At 49.0% G+C, this 25,269-nt stretch overlaps 5 protein-coding genes across 13 annotated transcripts; 3 read left to right on the top strand and 2 right to left on the bottom strand.

The window, feature by feature from the left end:
* Positions 1-6,064: 6,064 nt before the first annotated feature.
* Positions 6,065-7,531, top strand: Atf-2 (Activating transcription factor-2). Of its 2 annotated transcripts, XM_086837734.1 has the most exons (3): positions 6,080-7,232; positions 7,301-7,438; positions 7,503-7,531. In XM_086837734.1, exons 1-2 carry the CDS (start codon positions 6,194-6,196, stop codon positions 7,393-7,395), a joined length of 1,134 nt encoding a protein of 377 aa, XP_086693860.1. In that variant the 5' UTR covers positions 6,080-6,193; the 3' UTR covers positions 7,396-7,438; positions 7,503-7,531. The 2 variants fall into 2 exon arrangements, with proteins under 2 accessions (XP_020808161.2, XP_086693860.1); XM_020952502.2 differs by having other exon boundaries at positions 6,065-7,232; positions 7,301-7,522.
* LOC110184108 (TBC1 domain family member 31) lies at positions 7,407-10,969 on the bottom strand. The gene is made up of 3 exons (XM_086837726.1): positions 10,398-10,969; positions 10,223-10,336; positions 7,407-10,166 (listed from the first exon to the last, which is right to left on the bottom strand). Exons 1-3 carry the CDS (start codon positions 10,691-10,693, stop codon positions 7,598-7,600), a joined length of 2,979 nt encoding a protein of 992 aa, XP_086693852.1. The 5' UTR covers positions 10,694-10,969; the 3' UTR covers positions 7,407-7,597.
* Positions 10,970-10,997: 28 nt separating this feature from the next.
* LOC110184111 (leptin receptor gene-related protein) lies at positions 10,998-11,831 on the bottom strand. Its single transcript, XM_086837735.1, has 3 exons — positions 11,640-11,831; positions 11,318-11,573; positions 10,998-11,256 (listed from the first exon to the last, which is right to left on the bottom strand). Exons 2-3 carry the CDS (start codon positions 11,543-11,545, stop codon positions 11,149-11,151), a joined length of 336 nt encoding a protein of 111 aa, XP_086693861.1. The 5' UTR covers positions 11,546-11,573; positions 11,640-11,831; the 3' UTR covers positions 10,998-11,148.
* Positions 11,832-12,581: 750 nt separating this feature from the next.
* On the top strand, positions 12,582-17,928 carry LOC110184109 (uncharacterized). The gene is made up of 3 exons (XM_020952500.2): positions 12,582-13,473; positions 14,800-15,751; positions 15,817-17,928. Exons 1-3 carry the CDS (start codon positions 13,380-13,382, stop codon positions 16,376-16,378), a joined length of 1,608 nt encoding a protein of 535 aa, XP_020808159.1. The 5' UTR covers positions 12,582-13,379; the 3' UTR covers positions 16,379-17,928.
* A 245-nt stretch (positions 17,929-18,173) lies between these two features.
* Positions 18,174-25,201, top strand: NKAIN (Sodium/potassium-transporting ATPase subunit beta-1-interacting protein). Of its 8 annotated transcripts, none has more exons than XM_020952427.2 (7): positions 18,174-18,274; positions 19,047-19,445; positions 19,516-19,653; positions 19,711-19,791; positions 19,860-20,051; positions 20,120-20,180; positions 23,717-25,201. In XM_020952427.2, the coding sequence occupies exons 2-7, from the start codon at positions 19,386-19,388 to the stop codon at positions 24,919-24,921; spliced, it is 1,737 nt and encodes a 578-aa protein (XP_020808086.2). In that variant the 5' UTR covers positions 18,174-18,274; positions 19,047-19,385; the 3' UTR covers positions 24,922-25,201. The 8 variants fall into 8 exon arrangements, with proteins under 8 accessions (XP_020808086.2, XP_020808084.2, XP_086693856.1 ...); XM_020952425.2 differs by lacking the exon at positions 23,717-25,201 and adding an exon at positions 20,886-23,425; XM_086837730.1 differs by having other exon boundaries at positions 18,235-18,349.
* The last annotated feature ends 68 nt before the right edge of the window (positions 25,202-25,269 follow it).

The following is a 25,269-nucleotide window of genomic DNA, read 5'->3' as shown; positions in this document are numbered from 1 at the left end:
TTAAACGGGGAGTGGAGCTCGGGAGGAGTAGCTTGGAGTAGCGTTGCAGTAGTGCCACGGAGCAGCTCCTGGTTTGGGGTCACAGACGCATGCAATTTGAGCCACACGGCGGCATAAATTGTTGCATGTTAAGAGGAAGTTAGCCCACAGCCTATAAACATTTGCTGAGCTCAGAGCTGCTGAAACCACAAAATGAAGGCGCGCAAAGACGTTTACATAACGGGTTAGTTGGGGCAACTCACCAACAAGTCTCCCCAGTCCACCCCCATTTCCACTTCTGGCTTCACTGGTGGCACATCCACCTCAACTTGCACCTCCAACTGCCGCCGAAATAGGCACACAGCCAGTCAACCGCAGACAGGTCCCAAAATAAAACACCCCAAAACACTTAACACTACCTCTGATCCCCGCCAGAGATGAGCAACAAGGTGACTTAGATATTATAGGGAATTATAGAGATATATATATATTATACTATAAGATATAATAACAAACATTTTAATGATCTGAAAGGTAAAATTTCGATAGTCTCCCTCAGAAAACTCATCCCTTCCATTTGCTTCACCCATCACTGGCAGCGTTTGCTCAACTCCAAGACCCAGTCCCAGTCCCTGTCCATGTCCTCCTCCGATCTCGAGTTCCTCCCTTCTTTGCCTGCTTTCGCACGGGGCATGCATCTCTGTCAAAATGCAAGGCGCGAATTGTAAATTTGCAAATGCCGGAAACGCAAATTTTCCAAACTTGTTACCTCCAGCTCCGCCACAACAACAGCAACTTTTGGCCAAATATCAAGCCGCAGAGTTCGGAGTTCCGAGTTGACTGCCACAAAAAAACAACAACAAAAAAGAGCGAAAAAGAAGTTAAATTGGAAATTTTTGGCCGAGGGCGCACTGCGTTGGCGTTGGCAAGTCGGCATGGCGAACTTTTGCATTACAATTGGCCATCGCCGACGTTAGTTGGTTAGTTAGTTTTCTGTGATGGCCTCCTGGCACGCAATGCCTGGCTCTGTCCTGCCCAACCCCGAAAAAAACCACCCGAAAAAGCCACCCAATGCTGGAGAAAAAGGGATGCATAAATTTTGAAGAAGCGCAACAATTAAAATGCTGAAATCTAAGCTTGACGCTTTCCCAGTGCCCAGCTGACCTATCATTATGCCCGGGCCAGCGATGATGCACTACATCCGCCAGGCAAGGAGTTGGAGTTCAACCATAATTCTTAACCCCAAACCGATCATTAGGCCTACGCACGAAGACGACCCCTGATCCGGATCCTGATCGGATCCGAGGCAGACGCATATATCACAAATCGAGAGTTATGGCCGCGGAATTCCAGCACGTATCAATCTGAAAAATGTTGCAAAACAACCTTTTGCATATAGAGTCGCTCGGACTGTTTCTGGATCTCTGGCCGATCCCTGCCATAAATCAGTTAATCCTAGTGCCGCTGGGCACTCGGATGTGCATATTCATGAGTTTGATTGAACCCATAAATCAGAGCCAAACCTATGGGGACCTTTGGCGAGCTTGTGAACTCGGATCTTGGCTGTGGCAGCTGGAGTGTGTTGTGTTTGAGCTTCACCTGCTCCGTTGACCCCTTGGGATCAGCGGAGAACGGTTGTGCCAGAAAACTTAATTAATTTGACACATATCAAGGGAGCTATAGCACATGAATATGAATGTTTTGTAGTTTTTGCCACCAACAAAAATAAAAGGAAGAAATGCGCTAATGAAGCTAAAGCTGGGAAATGTGTTTTGACTCGCCGTTTTTTTTTTGTTTTGTTTTTTTTAGACCCCAAAAAAGTCCGTTGAGAGACCGCCAAAAACAGTCGTCGCCAGGCCATAATTAATCATGCAACAACATTCTTTTCTGGCTTTCTGGCCTAGAGTTCCGCTGTGTCTTCTGTTACCTTTTCTTCTCTGCCGAACCGGACAGGCGAACTAACTGAACTGAAAACGCAGTTAGCAGCCGCAGCAAGAGCGCAAAAACAAAAGCAGAATGGCCATAGCTGCGAGTGATATTAACATATCATTATGATAGCCATTAGCACATTTAATTGATGAGTTTTTGCTGCTGCCTGCTGCCTGCTGCCTGCTCCTCGGATCCCAATCCCCAGATCCGAATAGTATCCATCCAAACCCGGTTGCCAATCATTTGTCAAATGGTAAAAAGCCCGACGGAGTCGAGAACATCGAAAATGGCCGCGGGTCAGCCAAGTTGAGACTGAAAGAGCTTCGGTGGTCGTCTTCTTTGCCGCCGGATTGCCCAAAGTCCGCATTTGTGTATAAAAACAATGAATGGGGTGAATGTGTGATGGAGTTGTCCAAAAAGGCCAAAACCAAAAAGCAAAATTATAAAGCTTCGTTTTCAGTAAGAAGTTTAAATTCATTCATATTTATTCTTTAAAAGTCATCGGAATTGTGATTAAAATGATCATTTATGCAACTGAGTTGTCAGAACACCTTTACCCTTTTTAAATATATTAGAAGATATCACTTTTATTATCTAATAACATTAATTTTTTTCATCTTATCATACTTAATCATATTTATTATAAATCTACTTACTTTTTTAAGCAATTTAAGACCAGAGTTTGTAAAATTCTTTGATGCGGGCAACCTATGTGAATGTTTCCACCTAATTATTGGAAACTTTAGCACTTAAGGGGACAAACAAACTATTCCTTATCATTTTCTTTTCATATGTATTTCAATTGCTGTTTTTTTTTTTTTTTTTTTTTGTGCTTCACACTGAGTAATCCACATTAAATAGCGAGTAGAGAAGCAGTGTAGAAATTCATTGATGAATTCTGAAGCCGAGCCTCAATTTAAGTTAATGGATCCGCTCGCTCTCAGTTCCGAATCATTATGGGATTGCGGCTATCAATTAGCGAATGAGGGTGAAAATTGTTTTAGACATTTAGCCAGATATTTACACCTTTCCCCTCAATGGTGTCGTGTTTAGGTTTTTACTTTTTTTTGTTGTGATTCATGTTGCATGTTTTGTATTGTTTTTTCCTTAATTCTAGTTGGAAATTCCAATGAAGTTGCTCCCCAAAACATGCAATTAAATGCCACAAATGTCTAAGAACGTTTACCGTTAGACGACGAGGTCTCCAAGGAGCCAAGTTAGTAGTGTGGCCTCGAGGTAATTCTACCTACGATTCGGGGCCCTCTTCAAAGGGTTCTTCTTTGATATTTCTTTACCCAAAAGAACACGCCTCCCCTTTGGCACATGTTGGACACAAGCCGTGGACCGCGGGTATCCGCCTCCAGACGCGGCTCCAATTAGGCGGCATAGCCAGTCAAGGATGCGCCTCCTGGACAGGATGTGTTAGAAGCCGTCGGCAGGCGAAGTCTTGGCCAGCGAAAGTTGGGACGACTCTGGCCCCCGGCGGTGGCCTTAACGGAAATGGAAATGATCGTAGCAAGGCAGGACAGGAGGAGGAGGAGGGGATCCCGGGGGATCTCTCTCTGGACCAGGCAATTAGGCAGCGCCTTCGCGGACGTGAGCGAGCCGAAAGTGCCAGATACATCAAAAGTGAACGCAATCCATCATCTGGCGAATCACGGCGTGATGAGAGCAGCGCCGACAACTTCCCCCAGCTCCCAGTTCCATCCTTATGACGGACATGGCTTATGATTATGACCAGGAGAGTGGCGCGTTCGCAGCACGAGCTAAGGGTTCCCTTTGCCGTTAGATAATCGAGGGATTGGATGGGGATCCCTGGCCAGGCCTGGAGATTGCTGCTACCTCAAGGTCACAATTAATTGGTCACAGAAAGAGTCTTTCTAACACCGCCGCCTGATCTACATTCGGTGGAGTCGGTGGAGACGGAGGAAGGCGCAGCAATTAAAACAATTACAGGGACTCTGTCTGGCCTGGTGAGGAGAGGAGCTGGGCTGGGAGAGCTCTTCTTCGCTGGAATCGCACGCCCATTAGCGACAATCAATCTCGACCAAAGCTCCACTTCCACTTCCCCAAAACTCAGCAAGTCTGCGTCTTTTTCTTCAGTTTTATACTTTGCCGCGCGAATCGCATAGTTTCCTCTCTTTTACTTTTTATTATTTACGAATGCCACTTGCCAGATAACCCATAATTATGAAATTATTATTGGAGCGCCAAGCTCGAGATCGAGACCGAGACTGAGACCAAGACCCGCCAGTCTCCGGCACAGCGAAATGTATCTTTGGTGCCGTCGGAAAAGCAGAAACCATTTGGTGTTGCGGCGGCACAGGAAGTTTTCTTGTTTTTTTCTTATACAAAGCCCCGGGCCCTGGAAGTTGCAAACAAAAAATATATAACAAATTTAACAACAAAAGCAGCCAGACCACCTTCAAATTTTGTGTCGTTCGATAAAGAAATTGAGATACCAAAAGGAGTATAAATTTCCAAAATAAAACAACGTACTACTTGCTGCTTAATTCCTCCCTCATCTGTGAATTAATATTCAGTTTTATATGCAAAACTGCCGCAAGGAAAAGCAAACAAAGTGTCCGAAAAGCGGGAAATAATGAAAAATTTCGGGGCAAATGTAGGATCCTACGTTTTGAATATTTATTAAGGTCTTTTACGATCCTGTATCCTGCACATGCCGTTATGAGGGTTCTCGACTTTTTAACCGAGAATGTCCTGCGGCAGGCAGGAGGGGAACCTGTTTGTTACCTTAATTTTGAGTGGAGCTTCAAGCTAAAATAATTAAAACCTTTTTAGGGTCAAGTGTCGTCTATCATATCTATTACTTGGGTAAACATGTATAACTTTAAAGGGAGGGTATTTATTCAAGTACAAAGACATTTCCAGTAAGACTATCACTCACATTAATACATAAATTCATGTTTATTATTAATGATAGTTTTTTAAACGAAAACTCCTTAAGAACTCTGCACGTAGATTCATCCATCCAAAGCCCAACCACAAGAGGCCGACGGACAATGAGAAAAGATGGCGATGCTGCAGTGCGGCCATTGAGGGGGGAAGGCCAAGAGGCAGGAGCAGGAGCAGGAGCGGGAACCAGAGGATGGGGTGTGGGGATGATACTTTGAATGCGAGCAGGAGAGAGATGTTCATCGGAACGCATGTTCTTTGAAAATTGCCCATAATTATGCGAACGAACTTCAAACTGATTGTTTCTACCGGCAGCGCACCGAGAACTGGGAACTGCCAAGGAACTGAGAACCCAAAACGGACTCAGACTGAGGCTCAGATTCAGTAGATCCATGGACCAACCGGGCCACGCTGTCCGAAAAACGGGCGACTGCTGCATGCAATGTGGCTGAGGGATCCCGAGATCGGGATGGGCCCGGGTCTGGGTCTGGGTCTGGGTCTGGGGTAAGGCTATGTGCCCGCTTGGTGGACTGCAGTGAAAGAGAATGACTGTAATTACGCATCACTTTTTCTTAATTTTCATGCAGCATCTTGTGGGCTCTTCCTACTCCTCGTCGTCAGAATGGTGGCCATCTTTTTGTCGCTGGGAAGTAGAGAAGCGGAGAAGTGGAGTTGCCAACGTATTTGGACACTGAACTTGACCCACAAGACGAGTTTGTGGCAGAGTTTTAGAAAATTGCTCGTTGCGTGCATGCGAGCGAGCGACTTGAAAACATTTTGCGTGCTGTATTTTGTGTTGTCCGTCGCTTCCTTCAATGAGAAATCTAATTTAAAAGATACAAAATTTTAAATTATGGGGTTTTCTTGGCTGCCAAAAATGTTTCTTCTTCCTCTCCTGCCCTTCTCACATGCTCATATAACATATATATACATACATATGATTGCTTCTACGTGCTGCGAACGAAGAGTCTGAAGTATTTTTTGGGATGCGGATGCGATGGATGCCATGCTGGCATCGCACCGATACGCAATTTCGTGGCGGAAATGTCAAAAGTGGGGCTCCAGCTGCTTTAGATTGTGGTTACATAACACAATTGTGGCTGAGAACGCGATGCTCTTCTTCGGTATCGTGAAAAAGGGTTAAATGCAAAAGTAGAATTTGAAAGTTTAGCGGGCGATATCTGTTGATATCGATATCGATAACAACAGGAAGGAATTTGCTGATTTGGCAGCACTGCCATTTTAAAGGCGTTTTATGTCGTTTCAACTTGAACGTTAAGCAGCCACACTGGACACTGTTATTGTTTTTAGTTGTAATGTGATAATTTTGTTATGTTTACGTTGTTTTTGATGTAACCGCCTGAACGTCATGAATGACACCCCCGCCGGCATGCCGGACCTGGCCAGCGTCTCCTTTGCAGACTTCGAGCCAAAGGCGGCCGAGGGCGATGTTGATGTATCCTGCTTCCCGAGTTTCCGGCAACAGGTGAAACACTCGCTGGATCTCTCGCTGGGCCAGAAGTCGTCGGAGAACCTCTTCGCCGCAGACCAGACACCCACGCCGACACGGCTAATCAAGAACTGCGATGAGGTGGGGCTGTTCGAAGACCTGCAGCACGTGAATCCCTTTGATATCGGGTTCCAGCGGGCTGCGGAGCAGAATGTCTGCGGCAGCACTCCCAGTCGCCCAGAGGCGCCGCCTGTCGAAGGTGAATCCCTGCACACGCCGCAGGTGTACCCAATGGAGGCGCCAGCGCCTGGAAATACACACAGCGACAGCTGCAGCAACGTGGACGTGGAGCAACTGTTGGCTAGCACGGAAGCCTCCACCGAACAGCAGGCAGAGACAGGGCCACCGCCGTTGCAGCTAATCCAGCCGCAGGTCATCACTTGGGTGCTGCCAACGCAGACAATCAATCCCCAACCGCCCGCGGATTCCCAGCGCATTAAGACTTCAATCAGCAGCAGCAGTCGCCCCTACATCCTGCCCAAGCCGAGTTCAAGGTCATCTGACGGTGCCAGCAAGCGGCCAGATCCCATTCTCGTATCATGCAATCCACCGCTATCAGCTCCAGAGCCGAGCAGCGCTAGCCTGACTCCCACCTCCCAGTTGCCCATCAAGGAGCGCCTCAAGGCCATCCTGCACAGCAATAACAACAACAGCAACAGACGTAACTTCTCGACCCCCTCGAAGGCGACTATGCCCAAGGATAAGAGTCGGGACGAGGACTGCATGGAGAGGCGGCGGGCAGCTGCCAGTCGGTATCGCAACAAAATGCGGAACGAGCACAAGGATCTGCGGCAGCAGAATGCCCAGCTGCAGCAGGAGAACCGGGAACTGCTGGAGAGAATCGCCCGGCTAGAAAGGGAGCTGCAACAGCATAAGAGTCAGAGCACCTTGGCTGGTGGTAAGACCAGAGACTCATCTCTTAATAGATCTCCTCGACTTTTGCCTAATCCCTGCTGAATCTTCCAGCAATGGCCAACCAGCTGCAGATTCCTCCCTCCAGCATCCATTTGCTCATCAATGTGCCCAATATGCTAGTGCCTTCGCCCGCGGACAGGAAGTGAGGCCAAGAAGATGCCTTTATTTATTTTATTTTCGCGATGCCATGTAAATATTCCTAGCTTAGAGATTTATTTGTACCTTAAGGCCGCCATTTGTTATGCTAATTAAGATTAGGAGACATTGCCCCTACGTCCCTTGGTCGTCAGTGTTGCCTCTGAGCTTACAATGTCGGTGAACTCGCGCTGGATGTCCAGTATGGAGCTCTCAATATCCGCCAGCTGGGGATAATGTGGCGCAGCAGAAGAAGTGGTTGGCGTGCGTAGCTGTTCCATGGTCATCTGAATATAGGAAAGGAAGAATAGGTACAATAACTCCTAGGGAGAAGAAACCTCTTGCGCTCACCTCTTTAAGATCATGCTGCAACTCATTCCGCTGCCGGCATAGCTTCTGGATGTTGTCGTAGTACTTCTGGGCCAATGGAGCGCCTCCCGACTCTGAATAGTAGCGCTGCGCCAGGAGCTCCATCTCCTGGTTGCGTATTTCGTCCTCAGCCAGCTGCATCTGCTGGTTGTTCCGGCGACGCTCACGCTCGATGCTGTGCATCAGCAGATCAAGGTCCTTCTCCATTTCAATGACCTTGCGTCGCTGCTCGGACTGCTGCAACTTGCTGATGACCTCGCTCTTGCGATGACGCACCTCCATCTGGTAGGTGAGCAGCATCTTGCGCTGGCACGTGATGCGCTCCTCCTCGCGGTGGATGGTGTCCTGGTAGAGCTTCTCCATCTCCTTGAGGCGCCGCGTATGCTCCTCCTGCTTGAGGCCGTTCTCCAGGCGCTCCATGATATGCACCTCCTCCAGCTCGAGGTGCCGGATGCGGGCATCGATCTCCTGGTTGTGCTTCAGCAAAGAGACGGCCTGCTCCTCCTGCTGATCGATCCACTCGCTGGGATACTTGAGGAACTTGGGATACACGCCACTCGGAATGGCCTCGAAGGGTTGCATGAAACGCTGCGGATGCAGGGCAAGCTCGCATCTGCTCATTATCCTGCGGGCCTTGGAGAGCAGCTTACCGATGTCCAGCGGGTTCTGGTCGTGGAAGAACGAGAGCACGGATCGTTGGTCAGGCAACCGTATGATAATCTCGCGATTGAGCAGATTGTAGGCCACCACCAGGAAGATGGGAAACCAGGGCGGCTCCGAGGCAATGTTGTCCCACAGCACCAGCCACTGTTGCTCCTCCAGGATCTCGGCGAAGGCACTGCTTAGCAGCGGCCAGGCATAGTCCTTGGGCAGCACCTCCTGCGCCTTGTAGAACTTGCATAGGCGCTCGTCCAGGTGCTGCAGGAGGTTCTCACACAGGGCCAGGTAGTTGGCGGGAGGCAGAGGATGGAACTCGAACCACAGCTGGAAGTGGTTCAGGATAAGGGTGGCCAACACCTCAAAGGCGATGAGACCGTTCTTAGGCAGCTGTTTAACGAACGGATAGATCAAGTGCGGCATGAAGTCGGCATGAGCCAGCACCTTGCACCACTGGGCCAGGCAGCTCCAGATCTTGATCACAGATCGCTTCTGCGCCTCGTTGCGAATCTTCAGCTTCTTGGCTTTGTTTCGAACCACAAGCGGCGAACCCAACTTTAAGAGTGCCTGAAACTGCGAACCATTGCAGGGCAGCTCCATAAGGGAAGTCCAAATCAGGAACCTGTATTTCTCCGGATAGCATCCGTACTCTTTGAGTATGCTCCGGAGCCGTTCTGGCTTCAGCAGATGGCGCAACTCCGGATTCATGCATCCGCTGGCACTGGAGGAGGCCAGCGGCAGGGGCAGAGGAGCCGTATTCTTCAAGGCCGTGGCCTTGATGTGGTTGAGGCAACGGGTCTGTACCTGCAACCCGTTGAAGAGGCGGCATGTGGACCACACATTGACCTCCCCGCTGCCGGAGATTATGCTCAGCAGCTTGCCATCCTTGCTCAGACTCAGGCTGATTGCATTCGAACGCTGGACGATCAGCTTGTGGTCTGTATTGGCCAGGTCCAGCATGACGGCCTGATTCCTACCAGTGATCCCGAACACCACACGCTCTTTGGGCTGGCTGAGGAAGGCAAATTGACGGAGCACCAAGTCGGTGAGGCGGAAGATCTTCTCCAGGTCGAAGGACGCCGTGCTCAGGAGCAGCAGGTAGCCGTCGACGGTGCTCAGGCACATCTTGTTGCCGTCGGGAGTGAAGCAATAGCTCATCAGCTTGCCATCGGCAAAGTCGTGGTCCTGGCAGTCGAATGTGAGATCATTCTCCAGGTCACTGTCATCGGAGCCACGCAGAGAGATCTCCGGAATGGACTCTCCTGCCGGCAGCAGTCTGAGCCTGCGGTCCTTGGCCTTAATGGGTTGGGCCATCCGGAGAGTGCTCAGCGTATGCGAAGACCAAACATGCAGCGAGTCGTTCGAGAAACCGATGAAGAACTGGTCCGAGTTGGGCAAAAACGCAGCGAACTTTAGTGTGTAGCGCGACTCGTCAAAGTCCAGCTGATGGGAGACCTGGAGCGACTGGAGATTTGCCAGGAGGGCCGTGCGACCGAAGCGCATCAGGACGTTGGCGGCGCGGGGATTTCGCAGGCGATTGCCGAACGTGATCTCGTCGGGCGGCGTATTGCCCACCTCGCTCTGGCGCCCCAGAATCGAGTTGTCCACATCAATGATAAAAATATGGCCCAGCTTGTTGCCCACTATGTAGTCGCTCCTGTGCTGCGGCGACGGACGAATAACCCTGACCTTGGGGATCGGAAAGCTCAGACGCCAGTAGCGTTTGCTCACAAAGTCAAAGACAAAGATGTTGCCACTGAGGAAGGGATACAGATATAGAATTCAGACTCCATCTCCTCCTGGATGTCTTACCGCTTGTCGATGACCACCAGTTTGTTGCTCAGCTCATTGAAGCAGCAGGCGCCGATCTGGATGCGCATCTGCTGACCATCCTCCTTGACTGTATGGTGTACGGTAAGGATGTTCCTGGGCCAAGTTGTCAGTTGTCAGAAAAAGGATTTAGGTGCCTCTAAGAGCGCAGACTTACCCGGATTCGTTGTGCTTCAGCTTGAAGGGATACTTGCGTATCGTAGCATCGTTGGAGGGCAAGGTTCGAGCGGTGTTGGATTGCGTGATGGTCACATCAGTCTCCTCAGATTCTACAAATTCCTGGTCACTGAACTCCTCAAGTTCTAGATCCTCCTCGGTTAGCACCTCCTCCACATGCATATCTCCATAGTCCTCCTTCTGCAATGTGTCGCCTCCGATGCCATGCAGACTCACCGAAGGAATCCCCGTAAAGTCCTCCACTTTTATTTCCTCTTTTTTTACAATCCTATCCATTACAATTTCAATTTAATTACTAATTTTACCAACTCATCTGTCAAAGGATCGACATCGAAGTGGCAGTCCCAAATCCGGACATGGGCGCAGCCAGAATTGAGGAAAACTTAAGTTGGGGGAACTTTAAAGTATTTTAAATTAAACATCCCGTTGGATAGCTACAACTATATTTCTTGATTCATTCATTCTGAAACTAGATTAATGATGCGTAAAACCTTCTAGATACGCCCTTGGAATGAACCACTTGTTATCGGAGAGCGTTTTGAGTGTGGAACTAGCAAATTAATCGGAACCAGAATTGAACTAATATTTACTACTGTGTTTATTTTGCTTGCGTTATGTTATCTGGATACACTGATAATATGAGATTGGCTGAATGACTGTAGAAATAGCCAGGTTTCCAGCTGACCTCCTGCTGGGCGGTTACTGGACTTCACGTTTCCTTCCGATCCTCCCTAGAACATGCTGCCGTATGGCTCTTCATCGCGCATGGCATAGCCGAAGATGGTGCCGTAATTTATTAGGTTACTAATTATCGTCAGAGTGCACGCCGTCCAGGTGATCTGAGAATTAGGTGTGTGGGAATTAGAAGCTTGTACAGCATTTAGTAGAAAGAGTACTTACCACCGAGGAGTGGGCGAGGACGATGGGCAGGGCGAAGGCGCTCAGCACCATGCCGGCGGTGAGGAAGAGGGCGAACTCCGTCTTCGGGTTGGTCTCTCCATTTGGAACGGTTCGCTTGGCGATGAACACCGGCAGAACGGACAGTGCGTAGAAGAGCAGGACGAAGAAGGGATAGAAGATCTTGGGCGTGGGCACCGCGCAAGCCAGGATCAGGAAGGTCAGGCCCATGCATGTGAGGAATGCGCAGATGATGAGGCTGCAAGTGTCGCAAAAGGAAATCTTATTAGTAATCGTCCAGAGGCGGGGGTGGGTCCGAACTTACGCTGCATGTCGAAGACGGGTCAGGTGGAGGACGTACCGGGTTCCATGTGAGTGCAAGAAATAGACGAAAAACTCATCGTTAATTACGCACTAAGAACTCTTTGCATAATTACCCTTCAAGGTGGCCATTGTGTTTGTTTATTTCTCCTTTGTCGACTCTCAAATGACTCACAGATGTGTAGTTCGTCGTTTCGTGTGAACTAGTTTGTTTTGTCAGTGTGGCTGTAATGAGTGAGTGAAATATACCATTCCGATAAGTTGTATTTTTAAAAAATACCAAATATTTTAAATGTACTGTTAATAATGGTCATTTAAAGTTTCTATAAGAAATAGGTTTTAAGCGTAACTTTCGTTTTCTAAATGAAGAAAACTATTTAATATCTCTTAATAAGATGACTTAACTTTATTTTTGGTTCAGAATTTAGATAAACTGCTCAAAGCTACTACAAGTCCTGCTTTAAGCTTTCATCTTTTGGCAGACTTTTCATGAATGGGTAGACCCTATAAGAGGATGGGGATAAATCACGCTAGTTTTGTTTTTTAATCTCTCAAAATTAAACTTTTATCATCATTCTTAAAGCATTTTATAGATGGATTGCTGCAAAGATGAATGTCATTAACCTATATCTATTTTATAAATGACACAATTAATAACAAAAGTCTCATTTAATACTAGTACTTCTGATCTAGTTTATGTGACTTTAGGCTGCTCCCATTGAAGATCCTTTCCTGCAGTTAAGGATTCTCCCTCTTTCACCCTTTCTGCTGGTGTCTTTCAGTGGGAAAAAGCTCAACTGCTGCAAATTCATTGATAAAAATAAAGCGCGCCCTATCCCAAGCGAAAAAGCTGCGGGAAAGGGAAGGCAGCTGCACGGGAGTGGGACGAGATCCTTGGTGTCGGGCACTTGGTAGTGGCAGCCACCTGCTAGCTGCCGAGAGTCGAGTTCGCCTCGTCTCCTTATGAATGCGTCCGTGTTTACTCAAAGAACCATTGGACGTGCTGAGCTTTCCACGGCCATTGAGCGCAGGCGCCTCCTCGGGCTCCTCCACGGTGCCCGTCGTTCTGCCCTCAAAAGCTGCCCGCAACATTTAACAGCGCGGGGGCGGACCTAACATTTGCGTCACAGCTTCTGCTTCTTCTCGGGGCACTCCGCTCGGTGTCGTGTCTTGTCGCGTCGTGTCGCTTCGTGTTGCCGCCGCCAGGCTCATTCAGTTTCTTCAGTATAACGGTATACGTCGACGGCACAGCAACGCAGGCCCAGGAATCAGAGGAGGTCAAGTCCCCCAATGTCCCCAGCTCCATATGTCCATATGTCCACAGCCTTTTCGCCTGCATTCTGAGAGAAAACTGCAATCTTTGACATTTCCGCCAATCGGTGAGATTGCCAAGTGTTCGAAAAGTGTGGAAAAAGTGCGGTTAAGCTACTGTAATTACTCGAAATATTGCACGCCCACGCCGCGAAAAGTTCGGGGAGCAACCACCAGCAGCTGCCACCGACTGTGTGTGTGTGTGTTGCTGGCGAGTATACCAGTGTGAGTGGGTGTCGAAAATCAATAAACCCCGTCGACGACGTCGTCGTTTGGCCAAAAGCATCAGCCAAGTGTAGCAGTCCCATTAACCGGCCATATGGCAGAGGCACTGCATTATTGTTAGCCAATTACCAAGTGCAGAAAACGAACACACACACACAAAAAGACAATCGACAAATCGAATTTCGCAAGTGCAAAAGGCAAGTGCAAGATGGCGGCTCGCCTCGAAATCACCGTTAGCTTCGCCCTGGCTGCAACGCTGCTCTGCTGCATATTGGGTCACTGCGAAATGTCCGTTTACCCAGGTGAGCCTAAAAATAGCACACTTCGGCCGTTAGTTTTAAGTCCGGGTGCGTGGTGAATGGCGCAGGAAGTAACACAAGCAGCACTGCGAGGAGGAGAAGGCGGTGGGTAGGTAGGGGCCAACAGGCCAGCAGGTTTGCCACCTCGTTTTGTGTATCCCCTGCACTAGATACTTGTATAGTATACACTTGAGCGAGGGTATGTCCTGCCTTCGTGTGTCGGTGTCCGTGTCGGGGTGTGTGTGTGCGGGGTATTCACGAATCAAAACCAAAACACCCACGCTCTTTCACTTTGGCGAAAATTCAAATGAAATGCAGCGTCACAAACAAATACACAGATACAGAAACTACACACACACACACACACACACACTGGCAAATGGAAATTTGCAAGGCGGAAATCCGCCTGAAAAACTTGCAAATAAAGTTCATCAGCCAATCTATAGTTATTTATTTACTTAAAGTGAGCCTTAAAGTCCTGTTAAAAGCTTGACGTAATATACCTAAAAATGCATAATTTATTAAATAGTTTTCTGTTATTTTGGAGGGTTAAAAGAACTCTTAATTTATAGATTTTGTCCAGAAGTAGGCCACAAATATTATTTCTTATTATTAAAACTATATAACCATGAAACCTTTGGCATTTTGGAGGCAAGGAGGCTTCAAATTTTGAAATTGAAATCAAATATTTATTTCCAATTTCCATAATTAGTATTGGAAGCTCTTACAAAACGCAGTTCTTAAAAAACTCTCAAAGTCCTACGCGTATTCTAGGACTATTGATAGTCTCCCCTTTTTTGTAGCATACTTTTCGACACCTGGCGAGGTGATTCCCAATCACTATTAGTGCGTATTAAGGGCAGCCCCAGCACTACAACAGCAACGCTATAATTTTCTTGATTTGAGCGCAACAATGGGAACTAAAAATAAAAGCAAAAGCACCAACAACCGATGGCGATAAAGTTTCGGAAGCACGTCACTGGCTTCAGCCCCCATCTGTATGGTGGTCTCCCTCACTCCAAGGCTCCCTCGCTGGGCGCGTGTGTAATTGGTCTATTTTTAGCCTCTCCAGCAATAAAAACGGACTTTTGTTTGTCTATTTCGAATCGAATCCTTTCTTTAACTCGTTCGCAGAGGGAGCAGGGCGCTAGGGTCAGACCTTCGTGCAGCGCTATTTTCGACCTTTCGGTCCTTGCCTTCTATTTTCTTGACGTTTTCCATGCCTTCCGCTGACACGCAGGCCACCGGCGGCGGCGGCAGGCACATTAACATTAACATAATCACCTGCTGCCCGCCACTCCCACTAATCCATCCGTTTCCCTTTCGAAGGACTACGCCGCAGGCCCATTCAGGCACCGGTGATGGATCCACAGAGCGAGCAGGAGTACGCCTTCCTGGCCCAGATGATGGAGCAGTATGCCCGCCGGCGGTTGCAGCAGCAGTTCGACCAACAGCTCCACGAGATCAATCTCAAGATGGACCGCCAGCGGGAGCTGCTCGAGAGGGAACGCTACCGCCAAAGGCAGCAGGAGCTGGCAGTGCGGCGCGAGCAGGAGGAGGACTACGAGGCCAATGAAGGCAACAATCTGGAGCAGCAATACGATCAGTACGACAACGCGGAGGCGGAGGCCAGCTACGGCAGTCCGCTGGAGGCGGTGCCGGATGTCCAGCAGCCGCCCTCACTGTATCTGCCACGTCTGCCCAACCTGCCGCCGCTGCCCAGTCTGCCGAAGTCATCCCCTGGCCGGAACAGCGTACTTCGGGATCGGATTCCCTTTGCCGTGGGTCCCAACGATGCCCGGTTCTTTGACAACCCAAATGACCCTTCGGGTGAGCTCGATTCCCGCGCCCTGGAGGACTACGAAGAGTATGCTCCGATAGAGCCCACTCTCGAGGTGGCCACCGCACCCAGCAAGACGAAGATTGAGACACCAGTAGCGGCCCCCGTGCCCGTGGAGCCGCCGAAGCTGCTGGATGTGGCCAGCGCCAACTTCCATCGTATCAATCCCCAGTCCGTAGCTGCTGCTGCTGTGGCTGGAGTGAATCTTCCCCAGGGCAAGGACCAATCGCCGCAGGAGCTAAACGCCCTAATCAACAAGCTGCAGAAGCAGAGCAAGTCCCCGCACCTAACCCTGGTCAACGATGGCGTGGCCAATCAGGAGCAAATCGTGCTGCGCCAGCACCTGGGCATGAACAGTGAGATGGGAGTGTATATCGTGGCTCTGATAGCGGGCGTGAGTGCGGCGGTGACAGTAGGGTTGCTGGCCCTGGGCGTGACTTGGTAAGTAGCCACCACATCCTTGGGCTATATATTCCCGATGGTAATTTCTATCATATCTCTAACAGGTTCCACAATCGTCACAAAGCGGCGGCGGACGTGGAGTATCCTGCCTATGGAGTAACAGGTCCCAACAAGGATGTCTCGCCATCCGGTGACCGGAAGCTGGCACAGAGCGCCCAGATGTACCACTATCAGCACCAGAAGCAGCAGATCATCGCCATGGAGAACTGCCAGGCCACTGATGGCAGCTGCAGCCTCTCGGATGTGGAGAGCGATGATGACAACGAGGAGGGTGACTACACCGTGTACGAGTGCCCTGGCCTGGCGCCCACCGGCGAAATGGAGGTAAAGAATCCGCTCTTCCTGGACGAGACGCCGGCCACACCGGCCAACAATCTGTCGACCGCTGGAGCAGCAGGAGCAGGAGCAGGCGCTACCAATAATAACATCACGCAAGCGACTCCACAGCAGCCGGCCACACAAAAGAAGGGAACCGTCAAGCCGAATATGAATCTGCTGAATGCCGCCGCCACAGCTGCAGCAGCGGCCGCCGCCTCTGCATCGGCAGGTGGAACTGGCGCCGCTGGGGGTGAGGAGCCAAAGCAGAAGCGCAAGAGCAAGAAGTAAGGGGGAGGAGGAGCTAGCTTAAGCTTGTTTAACCCAGGAGCTGCGGCGATGGGTAAAGTTTGACTGATCCATTGTCAGCCAAGAACACACAGCACACTGAGAGCGATTCGGTACTTCTTGGAGTCCGAGTACGTGTAGATGCATTCCTAACAGACAGTCCGGGGAATCTAATTCCAGGAGCAGCCACAACCCACACACACACACTCACACTCACACAAACACACACCCACGCAGTCCAGAGTCTACGCAACAGTGCAGTAAGACTAGGCCACCCAGCACGCCCCCAAGGACCCCACAGGAACTTTCGATCCGCTGTCAGTTGCACAATTTGCTGCTGATGTGACAGGATGTGCAGCAGACAGGTGGAATTACGTCGAATTATTTGTATATCAAACTTTTTTGGTGCGCCGGAGGAGGAGCGCGTTGAGAAGCTACTAACATATTATATTATTATAAATATATGTATACACACACATATATATAGATATATATATTAATGTAATTATTGTATCATATATATATATATTATACACACAAGGGCGGACACCTTTTTACTTACCCCGTCTGTCCCTGGCCTGGTGTGTGCAGTAACTATCTTTTTTCTCATTTTTACTACGCTTTGTGATCGATCCTAAATTATCTGTGTCAATTTAGAAATACAATTCTGGTAACTACAACCTGTATGCATACAAGAAGACATATTATATGTGGAGGAGATGAGGATTATTTACAAGTAAAACTTAACAATAATTTTCCCCGCACACATTCATGTAAAGTAAATGAAAAACGACTGATAACACCACACACAAAGATAAAAACACGCGCGTCTATTTGTACAAAAACGAAACGAAACGAAAATGATAATGAAATCGAAAGAAAGAAACAATTTATTTACCGATTAGGGAGAGAGATTAGCAAAGCAAAAACAAAACCAAAACAACAAAAAAAAAGAGGAAACTAAACTATCAGCGGAAAAGATTCCCAGCCCCAAGAAGCAAAGCGAACATTTTACTATTGTACTCTCAATTGCTGTAAAACTGTAAATAAACATGAATAATAAAATGAATGCATGAACTTTAGGCGAGAGACGAGGACGAAACGTTGGAACCATTGCGGCCGAAAACAATACATTGAGAACACAACCGAATTGAAGAACTTGTGAGTTCAAAAACTAGCTAAAACACTACAACCTAAAACCAAAACATCATGAATAATAATAATAATAATACACCATGTTGACTAGTGGAATTATGCAAAGCATCTTGGATCATTGAAAATTGAAAATTTCGAGAAATCTAAATCGAAAACTGACTTAGCCACAATAAAAATAATGAAAAGAAACATGCGAGCAAGCAGCATATGTACGTTGAGTTTGAAATATATATTTTATAGTGTTTGGATTCCCCTTCAAACACGAAAAAATGACACGAACTCAAGGCGTCGTGAGGAGAGAATAAACAAACGAGCATAATTTAATTTATTTATGTATGATAACCGGTAACAACACAAATTATACAATATGCATACAGAATAAACTAAACTAACCGAAAGATGTAATGTATTTCTCTATTCCTTTTATAATTTATTAATCTCTTTTATATTTCTTTTTTTCTTCCTTTTTTCTTACTTTTCTCTTTTCTTTTAGGTTTTGGGAAAACAAATGAGTTTGGGTTTATTTCAAAAGTAACGGACAGGTAAATTTTTCGTATAAGATTGAGAGTTGCCAACAGTAAAATTTGTCTTAAATGTTACCAACTGTCATAGTGGTTAGAGTGTGACCAGCACCTAGGAAACTAAAAATAACTTCATCTGTTCACAGAGGCGCGTTGGTTTTTTCCAGCTTAAAAGCGGCAGTCACATTAGTTTTAGAAACCGTTCCGCGCACTTGTTCTTGGCGTAAGTCCCGTATACTTTCGCATTTTCCGTGATAATAATTCGGCCTCAGCACTGCTCTCGGTGCCTGCATATTATGTAAAGTGGGCGGAGAGGGGAACAGATAGCTGGAGCCTTTCCAAACATATGGAAAGTGGTCACCGAGTGTGCTTCCCGTGTCCCAGTGTTTGTGTGTGTGTGTGGGAATGTGCGGTGGTCAGTGACTTTGAGCGTGTGTGTGTGAGTGGGGCTTCCGTGTCGCAAGCGGAAAACAAATGAAATTGATGATGAGTTTTGCGTTTGAGTCATATGCATGCTGCCCATTCGAGTAGTGCTTAATTCGATTACCACGAAGTCGCCCCTGATTGGATCGCAGTGAATTCGCCAGGCGAAGCCCCAACAAATATAGACAATGGCGTAATTGAGATCGGTGCTCTCAGCTATCAACTCTCAGCTCCCAGCTCCCTGCTCGCTGCTCGCTCTACCCTGGCTGGCTGCTGTGTGCTAATTAATTAATTGCTCATACTTGACCTGGACACTGAACAGAAGCAGCAGCAGCAGCGGCAGAGGCCGACAAATATGTGTACTCCGAGATGAAATGGGCGAAAATAGTGCGTGTTTAGTTTACGTTACGTGAGCTAGGGCCAGTTTTTGTGTGTTGGTAGACATGCTGCATCCGTGTGTGCTACCTTCCAGTGTGTGTGTGTGCGAGTGTGTGCTGCATGCCTGTGTGTAGAGTTTCTCTCGGTGGCTCGACTCATTTAATTTCTTTTTATTTACTCTCCGGTTCACACAGATCAGGTTTTTTGTTGTTCGGTGCAGTGCAGGCAGCTGCATTCCTTCTCGCTCTTGCCCCCTCGCTCCTACTCCTGCACCTGTACGTTCTCGGCCCCTACCTAAAGTGTGTGTGTGTGAGTGTCTGTGCACTTGCCACGCTTGACTTGCAGCAACGGGCCGTCTGCAGGCGACGCGGAAATGCCATTGGGAGCGACGACGACACTCCACTCCGATAGCCAGTTCCAGTTCCAGTTCCAGGCCCGATAAGGACAGGACGGGACCGAATAGAGAGATAGCCAGCGAGAGCGCGGCATAGAGATTATTTGCATAGACTTCTGGATGGATTGATGATGTCGTGATGGGCACATGCTCTTGTACGCGGCGGCACTTTTTGCTGTCGATATGCTTCCTGCAAGTGGTGAGTGTGCTGCCTTCCGGGGATTGTTGGAATAAGCTCCCCCTAATCTGAAATATAATCTGTGTTGCAGATAACGATCGTGGAGCGTCAGGTATTCGACTTTCTCGGATACATGTGGGCTCCGATACTGGTGAACTTCTTCCACATTCTGTTCATCATATTCGGGTTCTACGGCGCCTATCACTTTCGCGTCAAATACATTATTACCGTGAGTGGCCCTAAAATACATTATCATATCTCCCGATAACCCCAATTTCATTTCCAGTATCTAATATGGAATTTCCTGTGGATCGGCTGGAACGCCTTCCTCATTTGCTTCTATTTGAATGTAGGGCAGTTGGACAGGGTGAGTTGTGGCTGCTTTTGGTTCCCCTCTCTTCGTTAATTAACCCGTTTTGGTTGGGCCCCTTGCAGGACAGTGACCTGCTCAACCTGGGCACCGGCAGCGTCTCCTGGTTCGAGGCGAACGGCTATGGCTGCCGGCCCACCTACAACATGACCTCGGATGATCCGTTCCGGCCGCAGCGGCCGGAGCGTGTGGAGGACTGCCTGCTGGACTATCCGCTGGTGGAGACGGTTCAGGCGGGCGTGCAGTGCGCTTTGGCGGTGAGTTGTTGCCGCTTAAGTGGCCTGAATTGTGTAAATTGTCTAAATCCCTTGCTCTTCTCCCACAGCTGCTGGGCATACTGGGTGCCATTCTGATCAGTTGCATATTTCTCGATGAGGACGACAGATGTAAGTGGCGGTTATTCGCCGTGTACCGCCTCCTCCCGTACTTCATGCTCGACTCCATTAACACCCAAAACTGGTCATGGTCTAAACTCTCCTCACTCTCTCTCATCATTATCCCATTATTATCTCTGTGCACTGTGGGTTTATGTGGTATCTCTATGTATATTTCCCCCCCTACGTCACTTAACCTGCATTACTTCCCTGATTACCCGCCCCGAAATGTGGAATGTGTGTAGCGAATGTTTGTATCAAGTTAAATAGTGACAAGGAGAAACGTCACTAACCCAGCAAACGATTGTTTATTGTTATATCAGTCTTGTCGATGTGTAAGCTATATGGCTCTAGCCCCCACCCATAAACCCGCACCCTGGAATGCGACTATTTTGATTTAAACACATATTTATCTATATATATATATAATGTATACACAAAATTAACCAACACATTGTGAACTGTGTGCGCGAGAGCTGTGAGCAGCTTTCCGTATACATTATACTCGCCATTATATACATACTCGTATTGTAATCATGTTATGTCCAAGTCCAAGTCATTCACTTTCATAACAATCAAGAAAATCCCAAATATTGTACTATTGCCCCATCCGCAACGACACTGTGCAGCGAAAATAGACGGAATCCTGCACAGTGCCGTCGTCGGATGTTTAATCTCTTCTACGTTAAAGCATTTTAATCAATTTCTGGTTTACAGTCGATTTCATGAACGGCGACGCCAAGAGTCCACAGCACACGGTGGTGCATCCCATGTACGTGAGCTATACAAGTATACCCACAACATCTGCCAGCGCCACCATGCAATCAAACAAGCATCTGCAGCTGCAGCAAAACTCACTGAAACTCTACCACCATCATCACGCTGCTTCCGAGCAGTTGCAGTTGCAGCAGCAACCCAAACTACACCAATTCCACACCAACAACAGTAGTCACAACAACATCAACAACAACAACAACAGCCAGAACTACCTGCTGAGCAGCGGCAGCAGTGGCAGCAACAATAATACCCTACTTAACCATAATGTTCGGCAGCGCGCCAATTCGCTGCTGCCGCTGTCGCCAGACACAACAAATAACCAGAGCGCATCATTCCAACAACAACAACAAGTCAGCAACCACAACGCCAACCACCCACAACACCTAACCCCCAGCAACAGCAGCAGCCTGCGCCGCCCACGCCATCACCACAATAATCCATACCATTTCGCCAACAAGGGCGCCCCCATCAGTCCCAGTCCCATGTCCGCCCAGACCACGCCCTCGCTGTCGTACGCCTCGCTGCAGAACTCCAATCCCTATCTAGCCAGCGGCGGCGGCAACACTTCGCTGAGCAACAGCAACTACAGCATCTTCCAGAGTCCGGACTCGATCCAGGGCAGCAGCAGCTTCTCCCACTTTGCCCGCATCCATCACAAGCCCAAGCCGCCCAAGTCGGCCCTTCCGGCTCTCTCGGTTCAGGGAGGAATTGATTCCAAGCTAGCCTCGCCCGTCCGTCCGCTCGACCGCCTGTCGCGCAACCTCGAGGAAGACGAGGACAACTTCTCGCTACAGCAGTTTGCCCCCGGCGACCATGGAGTGACCTATGTGCCCTTCCAGAGTCCCACGCCCAACGGTCTGTTTCTGGGCGACAACAATAATGCCCAGCCGCACTCTGCCGTCTTCCACTTGAACTCTCGCTCCAGTTCCAACAACAATGCTTATCCCTATGAGCAGAACGGCCTGCCCTCACCCCTTCGTTCGGCCCGTCGACCCACGCATATTCCGCTGCCCACGGTGCCCATGCATAGTTGCCGAGAGTTGAAGCATAACGAGGACGAGGAGGCGGATGCCGAGAACGAGGACGACGAGATAGATCGCCATCAGGTGCTAACGCCTCCGCCACCGCCGGTTCCAAGGGCGCATATATTCCACCAGCGTCTGGGCCAGGCGCCCTACCCCGATCTCTCGCCGGAGGTGGCCGAGCGCTATGCCATGCCCACCCAGCTGGGACCCAGCTCCATTCAAGCGGCACACGGACACCTACCCGTGCCCCACGGCTCACCCATGGTGCGTCGCAGTAATCGGCGGCCAAGGCCACCGATTCCTGTGAATTTTTGCGACCAGATTCGCGCCCCTCCTCCGGGGTATGTGGTGCGGGCCCAAAGCGACGACCGTTTGGAGAACCAAACGCAGATGGAGGCGGAGGCTGCTCCTCACGTTAATCGTCGAAGTGGCCGCAATGGCAATGGCCAAAAGTCCCGTCCCCGCTCCTTTTGCAACTCTGTAGTGGGCGTGCAGGCCTAGAGTATGTCCCAAAAGTCTCTCTATCTCTGACTCTCTGTCTCTTGATCATGCTCTTTAAGGGGCAGGATGTTACTAACTCCCCTACACACAAGCCTACACCCACACATTGCCCATTCACACAATCCAAGATGAGTAACGCGCATACATTTGGCTCTCGAGCGCATGGCGTTAAGCATCTTGGAGTTTATACATACCTATTTGCGTGTTGCTGTTTCTCTGTTGTGCCTAACCAGCCGGCTACCTGGCCCAGATCTAGCTTCGGACGAGCTGCTGTCTTTAGTTTAAGTCTAAGTACCATAATCACACGCGCGTGCATACATTTAAGACTTTCCCTGTGATAGAAAAGTCGGAGGAAGAAAGGAAAGTCGCTAAAAAATTTTATGTTGATCTGTGATAAACTATAAACAAAAAACATGAACATGAACATGAACGACAAACAAACAAACGATTATTTCACAAAACGAATGAGAACGTCACAAACTATCATGATATATGAAGAGATTTGTCGATGATAAGAATGCCAATTGCAAACAGAGATGCCTTGGATGAGAATGACGGAGAATGTAGTAGAGATTAGACAGACATATATATTGATGTGTTATGCGAAGGAGAGAGAAGTCTCTCCGAAACAGCAGCTGCCTTTTTGTTGTTTAACTAATAATATATATATACATATATGCTATATACACATATTTACGATACATTACAAACTGTACTACGATGCAAACGTTGCCTATTGAGTTAAGTGCGAGATTCGCTATACGAAACAAAGGTTTATAGAACTGTTAAGTCCTAGTACTAAGTATTAAGCTTGAGGCATTATCGCGAGGCAGATCCAAATCTACGTAGCCTAGACTCTATTTACCATTTACTGTTTAGATAGAATCATCCCCCTGTTTAGACCTTGATCTTTGCGAGATTCGAAGCGTTTCCAATAAAAGAAGAAAACTTAAATGACTCTTGCTCCTCCTCCTCCTCTGTAGCGGCTAGTATATCCTCTTTATCACCGGTAGCTGGCTTTCCGTAGCATACTTGTGGCTCTAACCCAATGCTAACTCTCTTGACTCTCCTCCGAACGTAGCTAATCCAACTTGTTTAACAATAGCTCCTCCTCCTCCTTCTCATAAAAAAAGCACACACTCAAGCTAACCTCCAGGTAACTCTCGTATCTCTTGGAAATAACGCATCAACTCTTCAGATCTCTGACTGATCCACTCTCGTTCTCCTCCCCCTCACCCGACGCAGTGAAGCATATTAGCAAGCAGTCCAAGCACCGCCAGTCCCTGTACTCCATCGAGTTTGGCGGAAGCAGCAGCGACACCATCCGGCACGGCGGCCACTCCATGAGCCTGGGATTGGGCGATCCACGAGGCGACCAGGACGGCGGCGGCGAGCTGAGTCCCAAACCGATGACACCGCGTCGCGTCAAGCGGCGCTCGGTGATGGCACGTGGCACACAAGGACGACAGTCGAGTGGAGGCGGTGGCAGCAGCAGGCGCTCACATCACGGCTCCAGCGGCACTTTGAGATCCAAGCATGGCCACTCGGGCCACGGGAGCGGGGCGGCGGACAGCAGCAGCGGCAGCTATGTGAGGAGCAGTACGCGTAGCTCGCGAAGGAAGTATCACCAGAACCCGGTGACCAAGATCATTGACCAGCAGCTCCAGCAGCATCAGCAGCTGCAGCAGCACCCTCACCTGGGCTCCTTCCACCGGCAGCAGCAGCAGCAGGACAAGCTCTCGCTGACCGCCTCCAACCTGCAGTCCCTCAACGACGACATCGTGAACAACACCAATGTGTCCGGCAGCCAGCTGGGTAGCCTGGGCAAGAGCAACCGGCACTTCTACCACAACTACCGCAAAAACATTCCTCTGGACCCCATCTACTACAACACCAACGGACAGGGAGCAGTGCTCGAGGAGCCGGGCTCTCCGAACCTACCGCCACCACCGCCGCTCCCAGCTCCTGCATCATCATCATCCATCCTGCAGTCGGGCGGAGGACACTATAATCCCAGTTACCAGCACTCCACCACGCACCTGAACGACGTGGGCCACGCGCCGGACGAGATGTACAACAATCGGCCGCCCTCGGTGCGTTCCAGTTACTCCAATTTCCATGGCTCCCGGCCATTGTCCACCGCCTATGGGAATGCCGCCGGGGAGAACGTGTTCGCCGGACTGAATGGGGCCAGTGCCAGTCCGCCGCAGGCTCCCTGCACGCCGCCGCTCTACCAACAGCATCCCATGCACATGCAGCAGCAGCAGCAGCAGCATCAATATCTTCCGCCGCCGCCCATGGATCCGGCGCCTGCATACGTGAGCGCCATGGGTTTCTCCAAGCGGACAGCGTCGCGGGAAAGCATCCGCTCCATGGCGTTCCTCAACAACGGCCCGCCCGCCTACAATCTTAACTACCACACGCCGCCTGACTCGGAGACGACTATGTAGACAGTCCGTCCAGTCCGTCCTTTGTCTCGCCCTCATCCAAAATGGATCTCGGACACCACCCACGATCATCATCACGGCCAGTGCCTCCATTTTTTTTATTTATATTCTTGTGCAACAAGCCATGCTCATACCCATTTTGCGCTTTAACCACATGGAAAGTGTCCACTCGATCCGTAAGCTAACGATATTTGTAGTGCCTAAAGTTAGTCGTAAGATTGTGTCGTTTTACCAAAGTGCCTTTGTAAATAAACATTTAAAGTATGTATGCGATGGATATGAATCCAAGATATGTAACAAATTATAGTAATAGCTACGAAAGAGCTTCACTCTTTGTAAATGTATATTTGT

Source organism: Drosophila serrata, unplaced genomic scaffold (assembly GCF_035046125.1).
Source record: "Drosophila serrata isolate PLE 108 unplaced genomic scaffold, ASM3504612v1 contig_334, whole genome shotgun sequence".
NCBI lineage: Eukaryota > Metazoa > Arthropoda > Insecta > Diptera > Drosophilidae > Drosophila > Drosophila serrata.
This window is presented reverse-complemented; position numbering and strand designations above follow the sequence as displayed.

What these genes read in the sequence shown, in the direction of transcription:
- Atf-2 (XM_086837734.1), top strand. Translation starts at nt 6,194, where the DNA reads ATGAATGACACCCCCGCCGGCATGCCGGACCTGGCCAGCGTCTCCTTT. An exon ending in TCAGAGCACCTTGGCTGGTG is followed by an intron (nt 7,233 to 7,300) that starts GTAAGACCAGAG and finishes TGAATCTTCCAG; the next exon opens with CAATGGCCAACCAGCTGCAG.
- LOC110184108 (XM_086837726.1), bottom strand. Translation starts at nt 10,693, where the DNA reads ATGGATAGGATTGTAAAAAAAGAGGAAATAAAAGTGGAGGACTTTACG. An exon ending in CTGAAGCACAACGAATCCGG is followed by an intron (nt 10,337 to 10,397) that starts GTAAGTCTGCGC and finishes AACTTGGCCCAG; the next exon opens with GAACATCCTTACCGTACACC. An exon ending in CTGGTGGTCATCGACAAGCG is followed by an intron (nt 10,167 to 10,222) that starts GTAAGACATCCA and finishes TCCCTTCCTCAG; the next exon opens with TGGCAACATCTTTGTCTTTG.
- LOC110184111 (XM_086837735.1), bottom strand. Translation starts at nt 11,545, where the DNA reads ATGGGCCTGACCTTCCTGATCCTGGCTTGCGCGGTGCCCACGCCCAAG. An exon ending in TCCTCGCCCACTCCTCGGTG is followed by an intron (nt 11,257 to 11,317) that starts GTAAGTACTCTT and finishes CCTAATTCTCAG; the next exon opens with ATCACCTGGACGGCGTGCAC.
- LOC110184109 (XM_020952500.2), top strand. Translation starts at nt 13,380, where the DNA reads ATGGCGGCTCGCCTCGAAATCACCGTTAGCTTCGCCCTGGCTGCAACG. An exon ending in CGAAATGTCCGTTTACCCAG is followed by an intron (nt 13,474 to 14,799) that starts GTGAGCCTAAAA and finishes TCCCTTTCGAAG; the next exon opens with GACTACGCCGCAGGCCCATT. An exon ending in CTGGCCCTGGGCGTGACTTG is followed by an intron (nt 15,752 to 15,816) that starts GTAAGTAGCCAC and finishes TATCTCTAACAG; the next exon opens with GTTCCACAATCGTCACAAAG.
- NKAIN (XM_020952425.2), top strand. Translation starts at nt 19,386, where the DNA reads ATGGGCACATGCTCTTGTACGCGGCGGCACTTTTTGCTGTCGATATGC. An exon ending in GCGTCAAATACATTATTACC is followed by an intron (nt 19,654 to 19,710) that starts GTGAGTGGCCCT and finishes TTTCATTTCCAG; the next exon opens with TATCTAATATGGAATTTCCT. An exon ending in ATGTAGGGCAGTTGGACAGG is followed by an intron (nt 19,792 to 19,859) that starts GTGAGTTGTGGC and finishes GGCCCCTTGCAG; the next exon opens with GACAGTGACCTGCTCAACCT.